General features: G+C 40.4%; 1 protein-coding gene across 2 annotated transcripts in view; it reads left to right on the forward strand.

Annotated features, from left to right (window-relative positions):
• Positions 1–21,230, forward strand: part of nhlrc2 (NHL repeat containing 2) — a 22,751-nt gene extending 1,521 nt beyond the window's left edge. The window contains exons 1-12 of one of the 2 annotated variants that reach the window (XM_010742065.3): positions 1,874–2,069; positions 4,626–4,778; positions 7,870–7,919; positions 8,127–8,532; positions 10,329–10,450; positions 10,835–10,964; positions 13,479–13,572; positions 13,758–13,989; positions 15,881–16,003; positions 16,199–16,408; positions 17,081–17,294; positions 19,580–21,230. In XM_010742065.3, coding sequence (XP_010740367.3) covers positions 1,907–2,069; positions 4,626–4,778; positions 7,870–7,919; positions 8,127–8,532; positions 10,329–10,450; positions 10,835–10,964; positions 13,479–13,572; positions 13,758–13,989; positions 15,881–16,003; positions 16,199–16,408; positions 17,081–17,294; positions 19,580–19,842 — 2,160 coding nt within the window. In that variant the 5' untranslated portion in view covers positions 1,874–1,906 and the 3' untranslated portion in view covers positions 19,843–21,230. Of the gene's footprint in view, positions 1–1,873; positions 2,070–4,625; positions 4,779–7,869; positions 7,920–8,126; positions 8,533–10,328; positions 10,451–10,834; positions 10,965–13,478; positions 13,573–13,757; positions 13,990–15,880; positions 16,004–16,198; positions 16,409–17,080; positions 17,295–19,579 lie in introns of those variants that run through there. The other variant, XM_027289339.1, reaches the window with a different exon arrangement.
• Positions 21,231–21,542: the final 312 nt, after the last annotated feature.

Consider the following 21,542-nt stretch of genomic DNA (forward strand, 5'->3'; position numbering starts at 1 on the left):
GAGCTTTCTTAAAAAAAAAAACACTTATTATGTCGTCAAGGTTTCTTGAATTGGGCTTCAGACTTCAAATTTTGAAGCCGTCTCATAAACTGGGGGTGTGGACTTTGAAAGCACGGGCATTTACCAGTCAGGGAGATCCGATGCCACGTTTATGTCCGAGAGAATCGACTAATTACCAGGTTCTGACTTGTAATATGTCCAAGATTTAATCGTGACTAAGAAACTCAGACTCTTTCTGAGTGCCAAATCTGATACATTATTCAGTAATTAAACACAAGTTTAATTACACACGTGGCTTTTTATGTATTGTAGTTGTTAGATTATGAGAATGGATCATCCAATCTGACATGAATATAGCATAAGGTTTATTAATGCATTATGGACTCTCAGACTTTGGCTTGTTTTTATTATTTGTAATCTTTCTCTTGTGAGTCCCCCAACTTTATGGAGTACAGCAAAGTGATGGAGTACTCCTTTAAAGGAAGATCTTGCAATATAGACCATCAGTCAACATATCTGCATAATCTGTAGGGGTTGTATGTCATATCGAACTTTTATTTGTAAGTGTCAGTCATTTCTATTGTAGTACACAGACATGCAAGAAGTAAATAGACACCTTCATTCAAATTCTAATTAAAGGTGTCTATTTACTTCTTGCATGTCTTTTTATATGTGTAGTGTGGATGTCTGTACCTTTGCATGTGTCCCTGGGGGTGTCCAGACATTCAGCAACATGCCCCCTTTGAGTCTGCACCACCAGAATGGAAAAGGGCATCTGACAGATGGGGCAATGGTCTCCAGAGGATGATCCATCTTGCACTGTGTCATTGTAGGAGGTGACTCTGAGGCAGTAGCACTACTCTACTATACAATCTCCACCTCCACCTGTCTTTACTTTCCTGTTACTTGACTTGACAGAGGTGTCTCGTCTCCTGGGGGGTTTCCTGGGTGTGCATCTTCTCACAGTCGGTGATTCTTGGCTTTTCCTTTTCTTCTCAAGAGTTTATACTCCCAAATGTCATCTTCACACTCGTCCTTCTGTGACATCTGAAGCTAAAACGTCCCTAACGTTACCTAGCACCTCCTTTAAAGCACTCGTCGTTACACACACGGACAGACGTTGGATAACATCACAAGTAATATGAACGACTACTGACAAAATAAACAGTTACAGCGCGTTAATTACGGTATCGTCGATATAAGCTACATATTTACAGTGTAGCTCCTCTTACCGCCACAGGACTACAATGAATGTGTAAAGACAGAGTAGGGAAAAGAGCAGCACATTGCATCTATTTCGCCAACTTAACGACTTAGTTGTTGCGAAATAAGGCTGTAAATGTGCATACTCTAATAATATTAAGTCAGTTTAAGTTACGACCAAAAAATCCGTTAAAATATAGTGTTGTTTGTTTGTTTCCGATGTGTGGAATCAGCGGGTGACCCTCCACCGTGAGTTTACCCAGCTCAGCTCGGCTAACGTTGCTGTTTAGTGATGGGAATTTCGGCTCTTTTTGGAAGCCGGTTCTTTTGGCTCTGCATACTATAAGGAGCCGCTCTTTCGGCTCCCAAACGGCTCCTCACATTTTATTTAAATTAATTTTATTATTATTTTATTATTATTGCTGTTATTATTATTTTATATTTTTAAATGTTATTATATTTTATTTTATTTTTGACATTGTAAAGCACTTTGGTCAGTGCATTCGGTGTAAAAAAAAAAAAAAAAAAGAAAGTGCTATATAAATAAAACGTACTAACTATTTAATGAATTTATCAACCAAAATAATGGGATCATCGGCTCACAACGAGGAGCCGGCTCCCGTCGTTCACTTCAAAGAGCCGGCTCTTAGAACCGGATCGTTCGCGACCGACACATCACTATTGCTGTTGTTGTTGTAGAAACATGGCGTCCCGGTGCAGCCTCTCTGCCTTATTCTCCACCCAAAGCGAGCTGGACTGTGCCCTGGATGAAGCCACGACACGGCAAGAGAGAGAAAAACTCGTCTACGAGTATTTGGAAAAGCTAGACGGCAGGGAGGATCTGAAGATACCCGATTTCCAGACAGGTTAGCCCCTCTGTTAGCACCGTGTGTCAGTTATTCTACAGTTTGCCTGACAAGACTCGACATGTCCACAACTTAAACACTCACTGAGCGTTTTTTAAACACACTTTTAACTCAAACTCTTACTCTGTTTGGCTATATGTGTTTCTTATATTGTCACACCTTCTTTAAACACAAGTGTTTTTGTACGTTATTTAGTTGTAGCTTGTGATGAAGTCAGTCAATTAAGACTTCATTCAGACTTAAATCAAGAGCAGCGACTTTGCGTGGTTCAGCCTTTTTTTCCCCCACAAACTGTAAAGAAAAGAAGAATAGAAAGATTTTATTGTCATTGTACAACAGACATACTGTAACATGCAACATACTGTTGTATTTGCATAGTAAATGGTTAAAGCTTCCTGTGGTGTGTGTGTTTTAGTAGGTGTGTCAACTTCCTCTGTCCAAATACTTCCAAGTGTTTCAATTATCAATGAGTATGGCATAACCAGGAAGCCACTCTGCCCCTCCTCATGGCTTTGTCAACATGCATGTTATGAGAATTTCTAAAGAAAACCCCTTGAATAAGGAAGACTGGATTCAAAGTATGAAAATTTAAGTTGGATTTATTATTCTTGAACAAGAAGGAGCGTTTAACAGTGCAACACACAAAGAGGGTTACAGAGAAAAGGCTCCTTGAGGAGCTCTAATAGTTGGTTCTTATACATTTTTTAAAAATCGGCTGTGTTACAAGATTTTTTAAAGAAGAACCATTGAATAAGGAGGGCTGGATTCAAAGTATGAAAGTGTCAAAGTTGGATTTATTATTCTTGTACAAGAAGGAGCGTTTAACAGTGCAACACACAAAAAGGGTTACAGAGAAAAGGCTCCTCGAGGAGCTCTAACAGTTTGTTTTTATAAAATTTTCTTTTAAATGGGCTGTCTCGGACACCTCACCACTGATAATTTCCTTTTTTGGTTTTCCGCTCAGTAATGAGCATTCTCCAAATTGACACTTCTGAGGCCTGTCTCTCACTTTCTTGTCTCTCCTGTCCTTGAACTCCTGATTTATAATTATCTCTCTCTGCCATCCTCAGTAAAACACTGTCCAAAATAAGGGAAGTGCACAAGACATGCAAAAACAAGAAACACACACTATATGAGTTAAAACATCTGAACCCCAGTATAATCCTAATTTTTATAACAATGCACCACTGTTGTGCTTAATTAGTCTGAAACCTAACTAACACACACTTCAAATATGGGCACCCGTAGCTTTAATATCTATTTTACTGTATTTATATTTTCATTCCAATCACTTACCATTATTCATATTGAGGCCACTTTAGTGCTCGTTTTGCACGCCTGTACTCTTGTCTTTTGTTTGCCTGTTTGTCTTTTGTTTATGCTGAAAGATACTTCTGTCTGTCTATTTCTGTAGTGTATATTACACATTTTTTTGCTGCTGTTAATGTGAATTTCCTCGTTGTGGGATGAATAAAGTCTAATCTAATCTAATCTAGATGCTGTAACTGCACCAAATAATGTAAAGTGCTGTCCTATGATTGGAAAAATATATATATCTGGTGTGAACACTACTGTTAGGTCTTCTGTTGAGGCATGCAGTGTGTTGGCAATATTTCATCCCACCAGTAGATGGGGATCTACAGTAGAACAATAAATAAACAGGGCTGTGTGCAATCATAACTGCCCCCAAACAACAACAACAACAACCCACTATCAGCATAAAAGCTTCAACATAAAGTGACTTGATAACGAAACCTTGATACAGTAAAAACACTTTTGGCTGTTCATATCATTTGATGTTTGTCGCCATAACTGTGTGCTTGACCCAGCCAATTAAGTATTTTTCTTAAATCTAGCAAATGACTTCCCATTACATAGTTAAAGAAGTTTAAGATGTAGAATATAGTTATTTAACTTAATGCCATAATCTCTTCTTCATGTAGATCTTTTAACGAATACCGGTTCACTTTAGGACACACAAAAAAGGAACGGGTTGTGAGATAATCTGAGCAGCCATCACACTATTTACACATTAAAATATATGCACATGATATATGGAGCATTTTTCTGGTATCAGACGATACCTGTTAGCTAAGAGACAGTGAAATCAAGAGAGAGTATTCAGAGCTCGGATTAATTCAGTTGCTGAGGTGTGGAGGGTCTGGTATCATTAAAATCTAATTATTGAAATATGAAAGAAAGTGTATTAAATATATCAAGTGCATGTGAGGTAAATCAGACAGATTTGATCAGACATAGACTAGAGTGCATGTAAGGTAAGTGTAAAAAAAAAAGAAGTATTTTCTCAGACTCGGTTTAGATCTAGATTAATTAATTTATAGAATTTAATAGCTTCACAACACCTTTGAAGCTGTGGGCACTTCTAAGTCATCGCTTTGATCCGTCAACTTTTTTTTTCATAATAACAAAACATCAGTAACAAGCCTTTCAGACATACCCGTATAGTGATGGGCACTGTAAAGCCTTTGCCTACACTGTGACTAAACATAATTAATAGAATGACAGGATCATTTTCCATTGTGTGATTCGCTCCAGGCTTGGAATGGCTGAACACGGAGCGGCCCCTGTCTTTGAACAAGGAGCTGGCTGGCAAAGTGGTGCTGCTGGACTTCTTTACTTACTGCTGCATCAACTGCATGCACATCCTGCCCGACCTGCACCAGCTAGAGAAGAAGCACTCTGTCAAAGGTATGGACTGGTACTCAACATTACTTGTCTTGATCCTAAAGGGGTTGAGAGATGAAATGAAGATGTAGGGTAACAATGCTATGTCTTACAGTTTCATATATTCAACTTTAAGCTGTAATATACCCGTATGATGTGGGATAAAAGGACAGTCCCTCAGAGTGTCCTCCAAAAGTAAACTCCTCATCACCCTCCCAGTATTAAGATTAAGCAAAAGCAAAGCCCATAATGAATACCATGTTGACGAATTAATGAGCTATGAATAATTATGAGAGGTTATTTGAAGGTGAAGTCTGTTGTTACAGGGCACCTTGGTAAGCTCAGTTGGTCTAAGCCATTTAGCAGAAGGGAAAACTGGGCTGCCTCATGTCTGTCTTCTGTGTATATATATATAGACATTGGCAAATTGAAATTAAAATGATAAGGCTGACTATAATCTTTTCTTTTTTCTTATTCTCAGTAAATCCAATGAAAAAACACATTTTTCCGTTCTGCATTGCTTCGACTACCCTAACCTGCCTGGGACATTCAATTCAAATGTATTTTAGTGCCGTGTCATAAGAAAACGTTATCTCAGGACTCTTTTAATCTAGATCTTTATAATATCAGTTTCCACCATGAGCTAGCATTTGGCAACCGTGGCAAGGAAAAACGAAAAGGACGAAACCTCAATCAGAACTGGATGGCCATCTGCCTTGACTGCTTTGGTTTTTCAGCCCCATCTGTTCCCACTGAATACAACATAACTGTTTGAAAATGGGTCACAAAGACGGGCTGTAGTTACATTTTTTTTCAATGATTTCGTAAAACAGCTGTGCTGTTTTTAGCAAGAAGGAGTCAATAGTTTATTTGTTGGGGACTATTTTCAGCTGTTCTAGTGAGTGCATATGTGTGATTGGCTCAAAAGTGACAGAACAATAGTGTTCATGTTGATGATAATGGAGGAGCATGTCAGTAAGTGTGAAGTAAGAATAAATATGTGTTCTGAATTTGTCAGACCAGAGAAGAAACCAGCCAGTCAAATTTGAATGATTTAAAAATATCCTAAAATCGGGGTCCTAAAACGGGTCAAGTTTATAAAATTAGATGTCAGAATCAGGTAAAAATGATTCTCAGCTTCAGGACTGGTGGGAGCAGTCATAAAAGTTCATAAAATGACATGACTAACTTTGAAACACTGAGCAAGATGAATTCATCTCTTGCTCTCTGCTCAGGGTGGCCTCAGCGTGTCATCGAGCCACCCTTTAAGGACCGCCCGCAAAATCCTGAACTCCACATTTCAGTAATATATCTTTGAAAGTCTTTTCACATGTTTTCATCAACTATTTTCCAACATATGTAATGTATTTTGAAAGAATACTCAGACTTCAAGGTAAAACAATGAAGTTAATACAATGAGGAAACCTTACAGACTCAGCCTAACTGTGTCTGTAGGTATAGTTAGCTGTGGGCCAATTAAAAAAAATCTACTTGTGGTGAGTTAACAGGAGGCAGCAACCTGCCAGACTTCATGGAGGGAAAACAGTTTTATGTGTCATCATGCTGCGTCACGGGAACATGTGTTCCCGAGTTCCCAAGTTCACTGGGGCAGAGAAGCTGTAGTACACCGACTCTGCTTCTCTCCTCTTCTTTTCTAAGAGCATAAGAGTCCTTATCTCAGCTGTGAAGAGACAGCGACTAAAAATATTTCCAAGCTGCAGTGTCGGTGAGTACAGGGCCCATAATTGTACCCTGCTGTAGTTCACTGTATGGCTCTTTTTATATAGCCACTCCATGTTAAACATAATCACATCCGACTGACTCTGGCATCCTGCTGACCCTTCAAGAGATCATCTGAGGAAGTTGTGCAGCTTGAAATTCAGTTGTGAGCCAGGCTTGAAATATAACATACACACACACACACACTCACTGCAGTGTCATCGCACATTATCGCACTTGTCTTATCTTTGGCACTGCTATGGGTACATTCTGTTTGCTGCTCTGGTCAGTGAGGTGTGGGAGCCACCCTGTCCAGTCACTCCCACAGTCCACCCCACCCACCCACCCATCGTCACTGCAATCTGGTACTATACTGCTTGGCAGAGGCCATGGGTGACGAAATCCACTGCAGACAGTGAGTTTGAAGGGTTGGATTGTGTGTTTCACTCCTGCTGAGGGCAGCTTAATGTCACGGAAATGGTAGAATGACCATTTATGGAGTATGAAGAGCTATGAAGTCTCGAATAAAATATCGAAACTTAAACATTAAACGAAATTATGCATTGCATTTACTCATTCGGGGACCACAGTGGGTTATATGACATAAATATTCTTGTATTTTTTGAAAAGTTAAACAAATATAAATGTGCAATATTGACAAATTAGACTCTTTTCTTACATTTTGAGCAGCCTTGCAGTCAAACAAAATGCATAAAATCATAAAAATTATATTCCTCTATCAGCGGTCAGGCTTAAGTCCATGTCAATAAATGAAAGCCACGCTGATTAGGGAACTGAAAGGACATTTATCGAGATATATCATTCATATTCATTGATTTATTCAGCATCACTTTCCACAGTTCCACAGTTTCAGGCCATTCAGTTACAGAACGTTTGAACATCTGCTAGCCTCGTCAGGGCTCATCGTCCGTATAATAAGCGTAGTGTTGGTAGTCTTTGATGACTACTGAATAATAGCTGAGATAAACATTTAGAGCCTCCAAGTGCAAAAGGTCAGAAAGCTCATCAAGGCGTACATTATGCTGGAGGGTCACTGACTCGATAACAAAGCAAGACCTTTGAGGTTTTTCAGCAGAAAGTCACATCTGTTTCCCTTCATCTGCCTAATCTCTTCGACGTACGCGCATTTGTGTGTGATGTTTCGTGTCTCTGTGAGGTTGTTATTGATCAGGCTTATGCAACTTGTTGACACAGTGATTTAGAAAACAGATGTTCACGGGATTAAGAGATGACCACATGTTTATCGTTCAATTACTGCAATAATATGCCCTGAAAATGTCGAAACGGCTCGTTTTTAATTGCGGGAAACTCACTCACTGTGCTGTTTATGTATAGCTGTTTAATTTATTTTTTATCTGTTTATTGTCTCTCTCAGATGGACTGGTTGTTGTTGGTGTACACTCAGCTAAATTCCCCAATGAAAAGGTAAGTCTTTACATTATTCTTTATCATTTCTACCTTTGTGTAGACTTTAGTCTTAAAAGTTGTGTGTAAATTTAAAAGATTCATTTAAAATTTGATAAATTAATTGCTTGATTGATCAAAAATGTAAATTATTTTAAATGTATTGTTAATATGATTTATTAGACTCTCTGCTTTTCACTTATTTGGTTGTCACCAACCTTTTTAAAGGTCGTGGACAACATCCGCAGTGCCGTGCTCCGCTATGACATCTGCCACCCAGTGGTGAACGATAGCGAGGCATGCCTTTGGCATGAGCTGGAGGTCTCCTGCTGGCCCACGCTCGTCTTACTGGGCCCACGTGGCAACCTGCTCTTCTCCCTGGTGGGCGAAGGCCACCACGACAAGCTGATGCTTTTTACCGACAGCGCCCTCCGTTACTATGGGGAGCAGGGTCTGCTGAAGTCGCACACAGTGGGGGTCAAGCTGTACCGAGACTCCCTGCCACCCAGCGCTCTGTCTTTTCCAGGAAAAGTGGCTGTAGACGACAGCAAGAAAAGACTGGTCATAGCAGACACCGGGCATCATCGAATTCTAGTGGTGTCCACGACTGGGCAGCTGTTACATGTCATAGGAGGTAAGAAGTAGGAAACAGGATGGATGGATGCAGTATAGTGAGGTTAAAATTACATAGAAATCTGGGTTCAGTCTTAAACCCGGGCAATCCGATCAAGTCAACAGCTACCCAGGAGTATTGAGAACACACGAAGATCTGATCACACATTCAGAGGTGGCCTGAGCCGCATGTGACCACATTCTTTCAGCATGGTGTACGCTGTGTTCTGACTTACATGTCTGGGCTCACAGTGTCTGTTTCACCACTGAACTACTAACTGCAAACAAAGAAATCACACAATTTTGTTAGCTGTCGCTTGTCTTAATTATTTGGATTAAATGTGCATTCATTTTTTCTTTCTGTACATAAAAAAATAAAATGTGTCCGTTTGTCCCAGCATGTTGGCAGGAGTCCAGCAGGAGAGACTTAATGCCGATTTTTGTCATCTGTGATTTATACGATTTATGAGTGTGTGTCCTGTCTCACAGCCACCAAAGAGCATCTCTCCTGTAGGTGTGGCAGAAATAAAGGGACAGAAATAAAGCTCTAATTTAAATGAGTTGTAGATAAAATATGAAATATTGTTGTTTTTTTTGCTTTAAATCATTTGAATTAAACAACAACATTTAAGCATCACTGATATTTTTAGTAGTACTCCCAAGCCTTAACAACCCTCAGAGGAGCTGCATGGTAGTCTGTCTTGTCCTTAGACCAACAGAGCAGTTGGCAGCGGCAGGCATTAGTACATGCTGGGAACTGGCACTGAACTAAGTGTAGACAAAATGAGGGGGGAAAAATGTATTATTTTTATAGGTTGAACGCACGCATCATCCCTGTTCTCACACACCATGAGAAATGATAATATTTCGATTTGCTTTGCGTTGTTTTTCTATGTAAACTGACAATTAGCTGTGGTTCAGTTCTTGTCCTTCATTTAACTGAAATAGAGCATATCTTCATGAGCAAATTTGTTCATGAAGTATAAGCACAATATATTTAATAGCTCTCTGTCATAAAGTCACCCATCATACATTTTTTTCACTACTAAAAGTTTAAGCAAATCAAAACCTTTGAGGCACAAAATAAGTTTTAAATACCTGATAATAAGTCTAAAGATGGATACATTTCCTTGAAACTCTGTTATGACAGATTGCCAGAAACATAAACATAACCAACACATCATCAGAGATGTATACAACTTGTGTTTCAGTCACAGTCAGGTAAAGGACTTTGGTGGCTTTGCATTTAGTATTGAATGACAATAAAATGACAGAACCTCTGGGTTAGGATTTCCTGAAGTGGGATTGTATAAGTTACTGTATTGCCTACAGTAGATGGTGGCTGGCACGCCTCCAGCTTGGAGAAGCAGACAAGGAGGAGCAGCATGGAAGCTAAGCAAAACACTGCTGTAGACGGAGGCAGCAACAAACCATGTTTTAGCTATATTTAGAATATTTTCTCAGCTTTTTTTGATGGGAAACTGAAGTCTTTATATCCAAGTCTGAAGTCACCAGACTTAATTGGCAAAAACAGTAATTTTACCTCAGTAGACTAGCAACTCCTGTGTCCTGCATGGTAAAATGACTGTTTTTGTGAATAATATTAAACTTTTTAGGGAGGCAAAATTCCGTTTTGTTGCTGCTGTGCATCGCTTAACTCCCATGCTGGTCTGCTACTCCAAACTGGGGCCGTGCCAACCGCCGTCTGCTATATGTAATACACAGACTGTATGTATAAGTACCTCATACAACTCCACTTAGATATTGTAATGCATTGTAAACCATCAAATTTCACCGGATTATCACTTTTTGTCCCAGGGCCTGAAAGCGGGAGACAAGATGGCGACTTGTCTGAAGCTTCCTTTAACTCCCCTCAGGGTGTGGCCGTCAAAGGGGAAATTGTATACGTGGCCGACACAGAAAACCACCTGATCCGAAAGGTACTACCCTAAAACCAGGGGTTTTCAAAGTCTGAGACTGTGAGCCTCCCCTCAGACAAAAGCCCCCCACCCCTTTTACGTTGCTTACTTAACTTCTAGATGCCTATAGGATCGTGATTATGTTATTTAATCAGACTTTTATTAGTTTCTGACTCTGGGAAAGTTGGAAAATCCCTGAACTATCTCTTTATCATAGCTTATCTATGTGATCTCCTTTTGATAACTAATGTAATATTTTTTTTAACAGTCACTGAGCTGACCTGGGGAGACCTGCCTCAAACTTTGAAAACCTCTTCCCTAACCCTTCAAATTCGTGCAAATTGTGTCTCTCATGATGTTTGTCTGTACATTTATGCCAGTCTGTGTGTGTTTTCTGTCTATCAGATTGACCTGTTAGAGGAAAGAGTCAGCACTCTTGCTGGTGTGGGCACACAGGGCACAGACCAAGACGGAGGAGCCACTGGGCCTCAGCAGCCTATCAGTTCACCTTGGGATGTGACTCTTGGCACTGCTGGTACGTCTTGCTGTCAGTCTCCTCTGTACATGCCCTTGCTCTTAACTCCTGTCACGCACCTCCTCTGTGCCACAGTTTATTGTCTTTCCGCACACTCCTGTACAATCAATACATCCTAAGAGAGAGAGATCAGACTGTGTCACACAGTGCCCAGACATTGCTGGCCTCGCTATTTTGCAGGTCGCAGCTCAGTGAGATTGAAGTGAAGGTGAAGGTGAAGGTGAAGGAAAATCAGCAACAGGAAGTGACTGCATCTCACCCCTGTTGAGAAGACAGAGGTGTGAATTCTGGTGTGATCACACCTTGAGAGGGGTTGTTTGCAGATTGCATATTTAGCACAGTTAGAGGCTACCAAAATAATACATAACATATTTGACATATGAAATATGTTCTTTCTGCACTTTATACACAAAATATTACAGCTTCCAAGCTTTACAGAGTTGCAGTAAGTTTTTTCACACACAGGTATTCATGCATAGGTGGATGGACTTTTTAATCTGTTGGATATCCATTAAACCTCATTTTAGTTCTGCTTAAACATTTCAAGGACAAAAATCAATAACTCCTTGACAAGGTCTTTAATATTCTCACAAAGTAATCCAGGACCACTTGGAAATCAAAGCTCAATCCCTCTAAATGTTCTGTCTTTATTATTTTTGCCTTGGGCACTCAGAGTTTCTTTATTATTAATCTTTTTTTTAATATTTGTCAGACAGAAAGCTGTTTTTTTTTTTTTTTTTTTATAAAAGCAAAAAGCTTTTTTTAATTCATCTTGAATATCTCACACCTTCTGTTTTTCTAAATGTTAGTGTATGTCTCAGGATCTGGCGCAGCAGCAAAAATGCAGGCTTTTTCCATTCATTTGAGTTTGGGGAGTGTGTTTTGGCTGCAGCAGAGGCGCCAAGAAATGCAGAGAGTTGAGGCAGATCCAATTTTTTTGGAAAAACGCAGCCTGACGTCATGCTGCGGCCACCAATCAGACGCTCAGATTGGGCAAACCCTCCACAGAAATGTCACTGAAGCTGAGGCTATCCAGGAGGATTCATGGACTAAACTATGATACCCTACCTGTCGTGTTCTGCCTTTTGGTTATTTCATGTACCCAGCTTCTAAATCTGTGTCTGGTTTGCAATGTCCGCTGCAAAATAGTGACGTGAAGAAGTTTCTGATGGTTTGAGAGAGAGACAGATAGAGAGAGAGGAAGAAAGCTAGTGTTGGTTGAGAGACACAGTGTCACCCATCTGTCTCTCGCAGTCCACCTCATCCCCTCGCCCACACACACCAGCATGAGTATGAGGTATTCACATCACTGTTTTAAAATCAGTCAGCAAAGAATTGTTGTACACACAGAGAAGCACAAGACAAGCCCTTATTATTGAGTTATTTATTTGCTTTACTAAACAGATGTCACTTGAAGCGTTTCTGTCTCACCTGTTTTTCTTACAACTTTCTTGCCTCAGGTTAACATTGTTTACCGTTCATGACTGGAGTGCTTCTTGAAGCCTGAGGACAAGGACATTTGTAGTTTAAGTAAAGTGGAAGCATGCGTTGGATTGGACTGTACCTGTGGCATTTTGTACTTACCTAAATCAAACAAAAGATAAAAATGTGCAAATAGATCAAGCCGTTTATTGACCCTGCGGCGAGTACTGTACTCATCAGCAGTCCGTTTTTACCTTTTGGACAAATGTTGATTGAGAGATTCATTATAGTCACGTGAATTTAAAGTATTAATCATAGGACTGTTAGGGACATTAGCACAATTATTTTGCCATTACACAAAGCCTGTGCACACGAGGTGATCAGTCATAGTCACATTTTATGCACATTTTGATGGATCACACAACCAGCTGGTTTGAGCATCACCACATGATCTGAGGACATGGTATGAGACCTTTAACTCCACTAACATTGAGAGTACGTCCATACACTCATTGCATATTCATGATTTATCTGCCGTGTGTGCATGAATGATTAAATCGTCCGTATCAAGAAGACCTCACACCTTTTTTTTTTAACTGTACGGTACCACAGTGACATTGATGCCGTGAGTCAGGTCCTGGAGTTGTTGAATGTTCGTGACAGTCCAGCAGATGTGATCAAAAAGGCCCGAGCTTTGTACTGCAATAAAAATACAACTGAGATACAGTGCATGTGTATACGATGACAGGATTGTCTTTGATGAGTGCATCTGAGGAGGCATATGGTCTTAGACAGGCTGCTGTCGCTTAAACTTGCATGGCTGCATTTCTGACACTCACACAGCTTTTTAGATCACTAGAGCGGTTTCTTTTAAGGATTCAATCATTCCTTTTTTTTGGCACTTTATTTAATTCGTAAACTTTCCAAACACACCTGAAAGCAACTTTTACTTTGAGAACAAATATTAGCACCACATCTGGCTGATACTGAGGTCGACTAGTAGACGGCCAAAAGCAGAGATGTGCGTTTCCTGTTTTTCAACTCAAAGAACGCGTTTTCCTGTGTGTTTGTTTCATTTGTGTGTTTGTGTAGGCGGTGTTGAAGATAATGTGCTGTGGATAGCCATGGCGGGGACCCACCAGATCTGGGCTTTATTCCTAGCAGATGGGAAACTTCCCAAAGCAAGGTGAGAGACAGGTTTACGCCCACCATGGGCCATTTGGCAGCTGTCACCCTTCAATGCCACTAATAACTCTAAAAGGCTAATAAAAACCTCCTCACATACGTGTTTTTTTATATGTAAGTGATAGACATCTCCATCAGAGGTGATCATCATGCATAAACTGTCTTCTTTTATTACAATGTGAAAAGTGAATCCAAGGAAGGGACGTGCGTGCGATGGGCAGGCAGCGGCAACGAAGAGAACCGAAACAACTCCTACCCCCACAAGGCCGGCTTTGCTCAGCCTTCAGGCCTGGCTTTAGCCCCGGAGGAGCCCTGGAGCTGCCTGTATGTGGCCGACAGTGAAAGCAGCACCATCCGGACGCTGGCACTGAAGGACGGAGCTGTCAAGGTGCTGGTCGGGGGAGAAAGAGACCCCATGGTGAGTCTGCAATAACGGATGGGTGGATGAATTTACAACCGGATGGACAGGCCTCTAATATTCTACTTGGATACCTTTTCGTACCTTCTATTTCTCTACTTCATAATGGCCAGGTGGATTATAATAATCACTTTTGTAAACAAATCAGCCACAGAGAACAAGCACTCAATAAATCACAAGTGGCTTTAAATATGCTATCAGCATTCAGCACCAGCATCTCACACACTAGAACAACTATCAAGTGATGAGGTAAGTACACTCAAGCAAGCAAGAGGATGAACATCTTGGCTATTATTTTGTTGGCTTTAATATTTGAGTATCGTATCCAGCTTGGTAAGGAGGTATTTTGTCTTTCGTCTTACTAATTCTGGCTTCTCTCACCTAAAACAACAAACAAATTCTGCTTTAGGTAGTTTAAGTTTGATCATTTCAATTTACCGTTTCGGACACTGCTAGCAAAAAGCCTAGACTCGCATGCACGACATGAGAAATTAAAGACACTGCAGTGAACAGCAGCTTGAACAGAAGGCAGAGGAAATGCCCATTCCCCAAAGCAGACTGACTGCAAGAACCGAATAACCTCTCATGCAGAGCTTTCAATGACAATATGTCCTGTACCTGTGGCTCTGCCACCATTCATCAATAGCAAACGTACACAATAAAAGCTGCGCAGTAACTCTGAGGCAATCACAAGATTTCTCTATAGAGAGAAAATATTGATTTTTTTAAAAAAGCCATAAATAAACGCAGCCTCTGTCTGTCGTTGAAAGCCTCAAAACATTTTTTTGTTCGTACTTAAATGTCCTCAAAGCCATTCTGCTGTATTTTCTTTTTGCTCCTGTCGCACTAGTGTATTTTTAGAAAGCCCCAAGAGGTCTGAAACTTGTAGTTACCCACGAGAATAGGAAGTGATTAAATGGAAAGTCATATACAGTTTATCGAGCGTGGCAGTGAGTCAGCAGAAACCACGCCCGTCGCCTATAGACATTTGAGCTTCGGCACGCTTATTTAAATGAGACAATGAAGCATAAAACCTTAAAGCTGTTACAACTGAACGTGCACGTGATGCGGCATTCTTATGTTTGTTTGTTAATTTGCATCTGCATATGTTGCATTTGGCCATTGCCGAAAACTGAAACTGCAGCTCGCAGAGTTAGTTTAGAACGAGGTTAAAGTAGAACAAGTTGTGGCTTAACTGGAGGTTGTGCTGGACTGTATCTCAGCAGGGTGCAGTGACTTCCTGTAGATGCCATAAATTGCCTTTACGCTTTCGTTGTTGTACTGGTTTCTACAACATATGTGTTAGTTATTCAGCTTTAGAGGTGCTGGTAAACATTACCATCAGTTTCCAGTCTTTAAGCGAAGCTAAAAGAGTAGAAACACGAGGTCGGTGTCACGCAGATGTTTTCAAACGTTGATTTGGTGTAGTGAGCTCTGTAGCTCTGGAGGCTGTGTGAGCTGAATCATCTTCTTATCTTTTTATATTATAAATATTTCTTTATTCTCAAGTATGACTCATCAAACTATTTTTAGCATAGTAACTAATTCAAATTAGATGCTATCTTTCTGGTGTCTCTTACAAATGTGATGTATTAATTATTGTGCTGCTGTTGAACTTATGCGAGTTATTTTCAAAACATTTTTAAAAAATGAAGCCATGTTGCTTTCGTGTTTCTTATTATTTTACAGTATAACAGGAAGGCGTCCTCTTGAATTTTCCTAACAAACTTTTGATTATCTTGATGGTTAAAAGAGCTCCTTTTCTTCAGAGGACGTTTACAAATCGAGGGTGAGGTTAAACATAGGTGTCACAAGTTGCAGCTTGGGCATTTGTACATTTTTATATCTTCATTTAATCTTTTCCGAACCTTCTTGTCTCCTTTTGAACCAGAACCTTTTCGCTTTCGGGGATGTAGATGGAAAAGGGGTTGACGCCAAGCTGCAGCATCCTCTCGGCGTTGCCTGGGCTCCTGAACAAAGCCTGCTTTATGTGGCCGACTCCTACAACCACAAGGTAACTGTTGGATGTCACAAGGCTGTAGTTCAAAGCCACAGGGCGCCCTCATTTTATGCTTCTCTTCATCATAATGGGTTCCTTTAGGTTGTTGTGACTGAGTGAATATACAGCGTGTATCTTCTTTTGATCTAAAACCATACAAGGGAACAGGGTTTGATTGTGTCTTTGTGCCTGCTGTGTAATAATGTTCAGATCAAGGTGGTGGATCCAAAGACAAAGCAATGTAGCACGTTAGCAGGGACCAGAGATGCTGGAGATACTCTGGGCCCTGAATTTGACAAATCCTGCTTCAGTGAACCTGGAGGAATCTGTGTTGGCGACGGCGGCAAGCTTCTCTACTTGGCTGACACAAACAACCACCAAGTCAAAGTGCTGGACCTGGCCACCAAGACTGTCTCACTGGTTAGTCCTGTGTGTGTGTGTGTGTGTGTTACTACACACAGGCTACTTTCGGGGACACATTTCCGACTAAAGACCCTATAATTGGGGACAGCTTGTCCAATTGAGAACAAAATGTCCCCAGTTGTTTTATTTTTTATTTTTTGGATCAGTGGTTTGGGTAAGGCTTAGATTAGAAGATTACAAATACCAGCTGGTATTTGCAGGGCTCTGGCTCAGGTTATCTTCTCATTGCCGTCAGGCTACCCCATGAAGGAGCTCTAGGAAGAAATGTACAAACTGAAAAAAGGAAGAAAGTGAGTACATTGGATAATAAACTGAGCCAAACTGAACAAACGAAGAAAAAAAAACATAAATAAACCAAGGAAACATTGAAAAGCAGGGATTAAGGAAATGAAATGGGTAAAGGTTAGAGACAGGGTTAGAGTAAGTCTGCAGGAAATTAATTTAAGTCTATGAAATGTCCTCAAAAGTGGCCTACATTTACTTTTGTGTGTGCGAGAAAAGCTCACTTCCAACCTTGAGAAAGCACTTCATATTTTCTCCACGTGTGTCATCAATCTATCCTAAAAGTTTTTCTACTAGAAGATTACACAGAAATGACAATAAGCAAGAAAAGCTTCCTTTTTTTTGGGTCTTCCTTAACCCAAACATCCAAATCTCTCTCCTGTTCAGTTCCCCATCTCCATGGACTGCACAGACTCAGTACCTTCACAACCTTCGGGTCCTGCCAAAGCCCCCAAGTTGCCTAAATCAGCTGCCAAGAACGAAATGCCACCGGTGGCGGTATCTGCGGGCCAGACTCTCAACATGTCGCTCACCCTGTCACTTCCAGAAGGAACCAAACTTACTGAAGAGGCGCCCAGTTGCTGGGCTCTCTCAGCTGAAGGTGAGACGACATTCAACCATGCATATTTTTGGATTCCAGTACATTTGACTTTATACTTGTGAAAGATATATGCCCCATAACAGATTTAACACTCAAGATTCTTATTTTTATTATGTCTTTTATGGTTTTGGAGGCTGAAAGTGTAGCTAACATATACTATTGTAGAAAGCTGACTGAAGTATTAGTTCTACGAGTTGTTTTGAAGCAAGAACCATGTGATAGAGTTTTCACTATGTGTTTACAGGCTACAAACGTGATCTCATGTTAAAACACTGATTCATGGAAGAGTCATGGAAATAAAGGAGCAACAGTATGACAAGGGTTAGGAAAATTTACCACCAGGCAAATTTACGAATAATTATTTTTTTTAAATGCTAAAAAAACTTCAAAGTTAGGAGAAACCCAAAGCTCGAGAGACCTGCCGTGCCGAGATACTCTTCCTAAGCTGTGATTGGACAATCGCCGCTTGCGGGAGGGGTTTTAGTGGACAGTCAGTTCTGAAAAGACAGCAGTATTTGACAAAGACTTGACAAATATCTGCCGTAAAAAGGTTTATTGAGGAGAAGCAGTTGGATTGAAGTCGGAGGACGGCCAGGAAGTTCTAGTGAAAACAGACAAACTCCATTTCCACGCGCCAGGAACTGGCTGCGTTTGTGAAAAGTGTATTTGTCCAAAGTCATTGTGTGCACGGTGCGATTAATTCAGATTTAGAATAAGCCTTCCTTATCTTTTCAGTAGGTTTCAAAAGTGAAAAATCAATTGCATGCTTTGCTGAAATTATGTTTTACCTTTAAGGGTAAAGTTGAAACCCAAACTTGTTCTCCACTTTCATAATAACCCTATTCTGGATGTGAGCCACTCAACCTCTCCTACTGGGCTTTATTTTGGTCTGTGATCTATGAGTCTGTCAGAACCTAATGCAAGTGAATGATGCTTAACCTCCGTTTTCACCGTACAACGAGCAGTTTCTCACTCTGCCAGCCCACGACTGAGGCTTATAGCTCTCCGTTGAGGGATGGAGGAACATTTAGATCAGTCAGGGGCTCTTATAAAGCACCAGTGAACGTTGTTCATGGTATAGACAATTTAATATACATTTTATACAGCTTAACATGAACGGTTTGTTCCTCAGTGTTCTCAAATTGTTATCACCAAAGGTCTGACGCGAGGATCGAGTGTGAAGTGATCTGTGATATGCGGTTGAAGGTCCGTTCATTAGGTTTGGAACGAAAGTGTTTCCATCATTCTGAGCGATGCAGCGTTGGAGTCAGCGATATCAGCTGGCTATTTTTAGAAACATTTCGATAAGGCGACATGCCTCGGTTCACATAATTAGCTGCTAGGCTATGTTACGTGATCCTCAGCTGTCCGATTATACCCGGTCTAGACTTATGCTGATCAGATCAGAGCTGAGGCAGGAATTTTAATGGATCAAGTCAGAAGCGCACGGCAGATCTAAATTGTTTTTAGTGGCTTTTTAGAAATGGCGTCCCTGGGACCTCATGTTAGACATCGGCTTCATTAATCACCGCTGGCATGGATCTGACAGTCCCGCTGGCATAATATTTTCTCACAGTTTAAATTCTTTTCCTTTTCGACTTTCATTTATCTTTCAGTGCTCATGTCTCTTTAAATGTGTGATTGTTTCTAAAAATATGCCCCAGCGTTTTCAGTGAATTCACGTCCCTCACCCTCACTCCATCTGTTTCAGTGGGGTTACTCGGATTTGGGCTGATATTGGAGAGGACTGCATTTTGCCGCGCTGTGTCATGCTGCAACCTTGCCACGCTCAACCAAATAAATTCGATGCCCAGACAGACATTTTCATACAGACCTTTTCAGAACGTGGCATGTTGTGACCAGTCTGAGTCCGAATGAATGATTCTGGTTTTCAGCCATGGTTTGCAATACATCTCTCGGAATGGCAATGTCAATCGGTTTGGTGCAGACTGAATTATCTCACTTTAGACAGACGTTCAGGGTCTTCAAAGGATGTGCGCTATCGACTTTAATGATTGCCTGATGTTTCATCCGGCGCCACCAACACTTTTGAGTGAAATGTCAACTTGTTTGATGGATTGCCGTGACATTTGGTGATCTCTGATGATCTCTTCTTAGCCCCATCACTGGGTCAACGTTTGACTTTGTACGATACTATGTTTCTATGTCCAAAAATATGCAAAACACTCACTGTTTAGTGCTAATTAACAAGTGCTCACACACACCAAATTAATTTAAAATTAGATTATTGTATCAGATTTTTATGTTTCCTGTTTTCCGCTCAGGTTCCGAATGGCTGCTAGAAAGTCCGGCGGTTACCGGTGACATTGTGGATCTGTCGAAGCCGATCTCCATCTCAACCAAACTCCCAGCTGTTATGAAGGACTCAGACAACAATCCAATCCTCACTTTGGGTGTATGGGTGTACTACTGTATGGAAACAGGTAAAGCCTGTATGATGAAAGCAGCCTCTTTCACCCAACCTCTTCAAATAAGTGCCAGTCAAGGAGAGGCGGAGGTCACTGTGGCGTTGGCTCATGCCTTCTAAAAACCTCTTACCGGTCTTATGGGTTTAATATTTGGTGTGGGGGGGGGTTTAAAAAGTCAGTTTTACTTTTCAGTTCAGCTCCTGCTCTGCTTGTAGTTCTGGAAGAAGAAAGCACAGATTGTTTCTGACGGTCACTTTTAACAAAAATGCAATTCAGACAAACCTGATTTTCAGGGGAATTTCATTTCAAACTACTCAGAGGGTTCCTCTAATGCATCAGTGCTGTAATGTCCTTGACTGTGTGTGACAGTTATTAATGGGAATGCAAATGGTTATATCCCCAGGCAACTTATAAAGCCTGCAACCTTAAACTTAAACTTAAATATATATGTAGATATATATGATAGCGTTTTCATGCACAACAAAGTCTAACAACAAACAGAAATTCTGGATTTAATGAGAACTAACTAATCTGAGGATTTGAAATACTTAAAACCTCCAGTCAGCTTCATATTTTCACCTCAGATGTCTTGAACAGTTTCCTCCTCCGCACACATAACTTCCAGGAAGTAAATTATGGATCAGTTTCAGCTTTTGAAAGATTAGCCGAAGTCGTCTGTTTGTGTTCGAAACCATTTCTCATGAGAATAAACGGAGCTTTTTCTTTCAGTCCCGCGGGTACTTACAGAGTTAGAATTACGAAGAAGGAAAAAAAAGGGACGTTTAAATGGAGCTGATATGTGATTCTGACCAGGAGAAAGAATGTTTCACTCCAGGCTTTTGTTCGCACATGCATTACTTTTTTATAATAATAATTATTATAGCTTTTGAACACTAAGATCGGGTTACAACAGTTCGAAAATATGATATTGAAATTCACTTTAATGGGGATGATTAGGAAAAGGGAAAAGGACTGAAACCTCTTATAACTTATCTATGCACAGAGTTATATTAATATATTTTAAATGTCTCACTCCAGAGTGTTAAGTCACATGCTCACTGTGTACTTTTCAGAATATTGTATCGCCATCTATACGTACGGTCGCTTTAGTTTACGGTCAGCCAGCACGGACAGTGCCTAGCGGCGCACTAATTAAGCTTCCATAAATATTTGTCTACACGTGCCACCACAGGCCGAGCGCTCTCAAGTTGTTTACAAAGCTCACGGTTTCTAAAAGGTTACGCTGTGTCTCAGTTCCCTGTCAGACTGATTAATATTTGATTATGATTATTAATGAACCCTTTTGATTTACACCATGAAATATCGCTCTTGTCTAAGACATGAATAAAGTGCCTGTTTTGTTTTTTTTTCAAACTACTGATGACACCAACCTTATTAAAATCTCTCTAAGTATATCAAGTATAGACTTCATCTCTAGATGAAGAGGTGTTCTAATTTGTAATATAATATGATAATGTGGACGTTTTCATTTTCCCTTATTGTTTTTTTTTAAGTTATGATCTATTGTCAGAAACTGTTAAGATCATCTCTGCTGTCATCACATCTCACAACATAATTGTGCTCGTCTGGACTGTTTTGTTTGGTTTGGATCGCTCGGTCCAAAGTGCCTTTTTGCAAAGAGGCGTTACCGTATGGACGACACGAACTGTATCAAAAGCAATAACGATATATTTCTGCCATGGGAGACGTGTTTTATTCCCACAGTTATTTATTTCCAATGAACTGAGAAAGTTTTTGCCAGTTTGTTTTCTCAGCTTGGTTCTCCCTCTGGCATTTTTTTACAGTAATGATCCTGAGT

The sequence above is a fragment of the Larimichthys crocea genome, chromosome XVI (genome assembly GCF_000972845.2).
Source record: "Larimichthys crocea isolate SSNF chromosome XVI, L_crocea_2.0, whole genome shotgun sequence".
NCBI classification, from domain to species: domain Eukaryota; kingdom Metazoa; phylum Chordata; class Actinopteri; family Sciaenidae; genus Larimichthys; species Larimichthys crocea.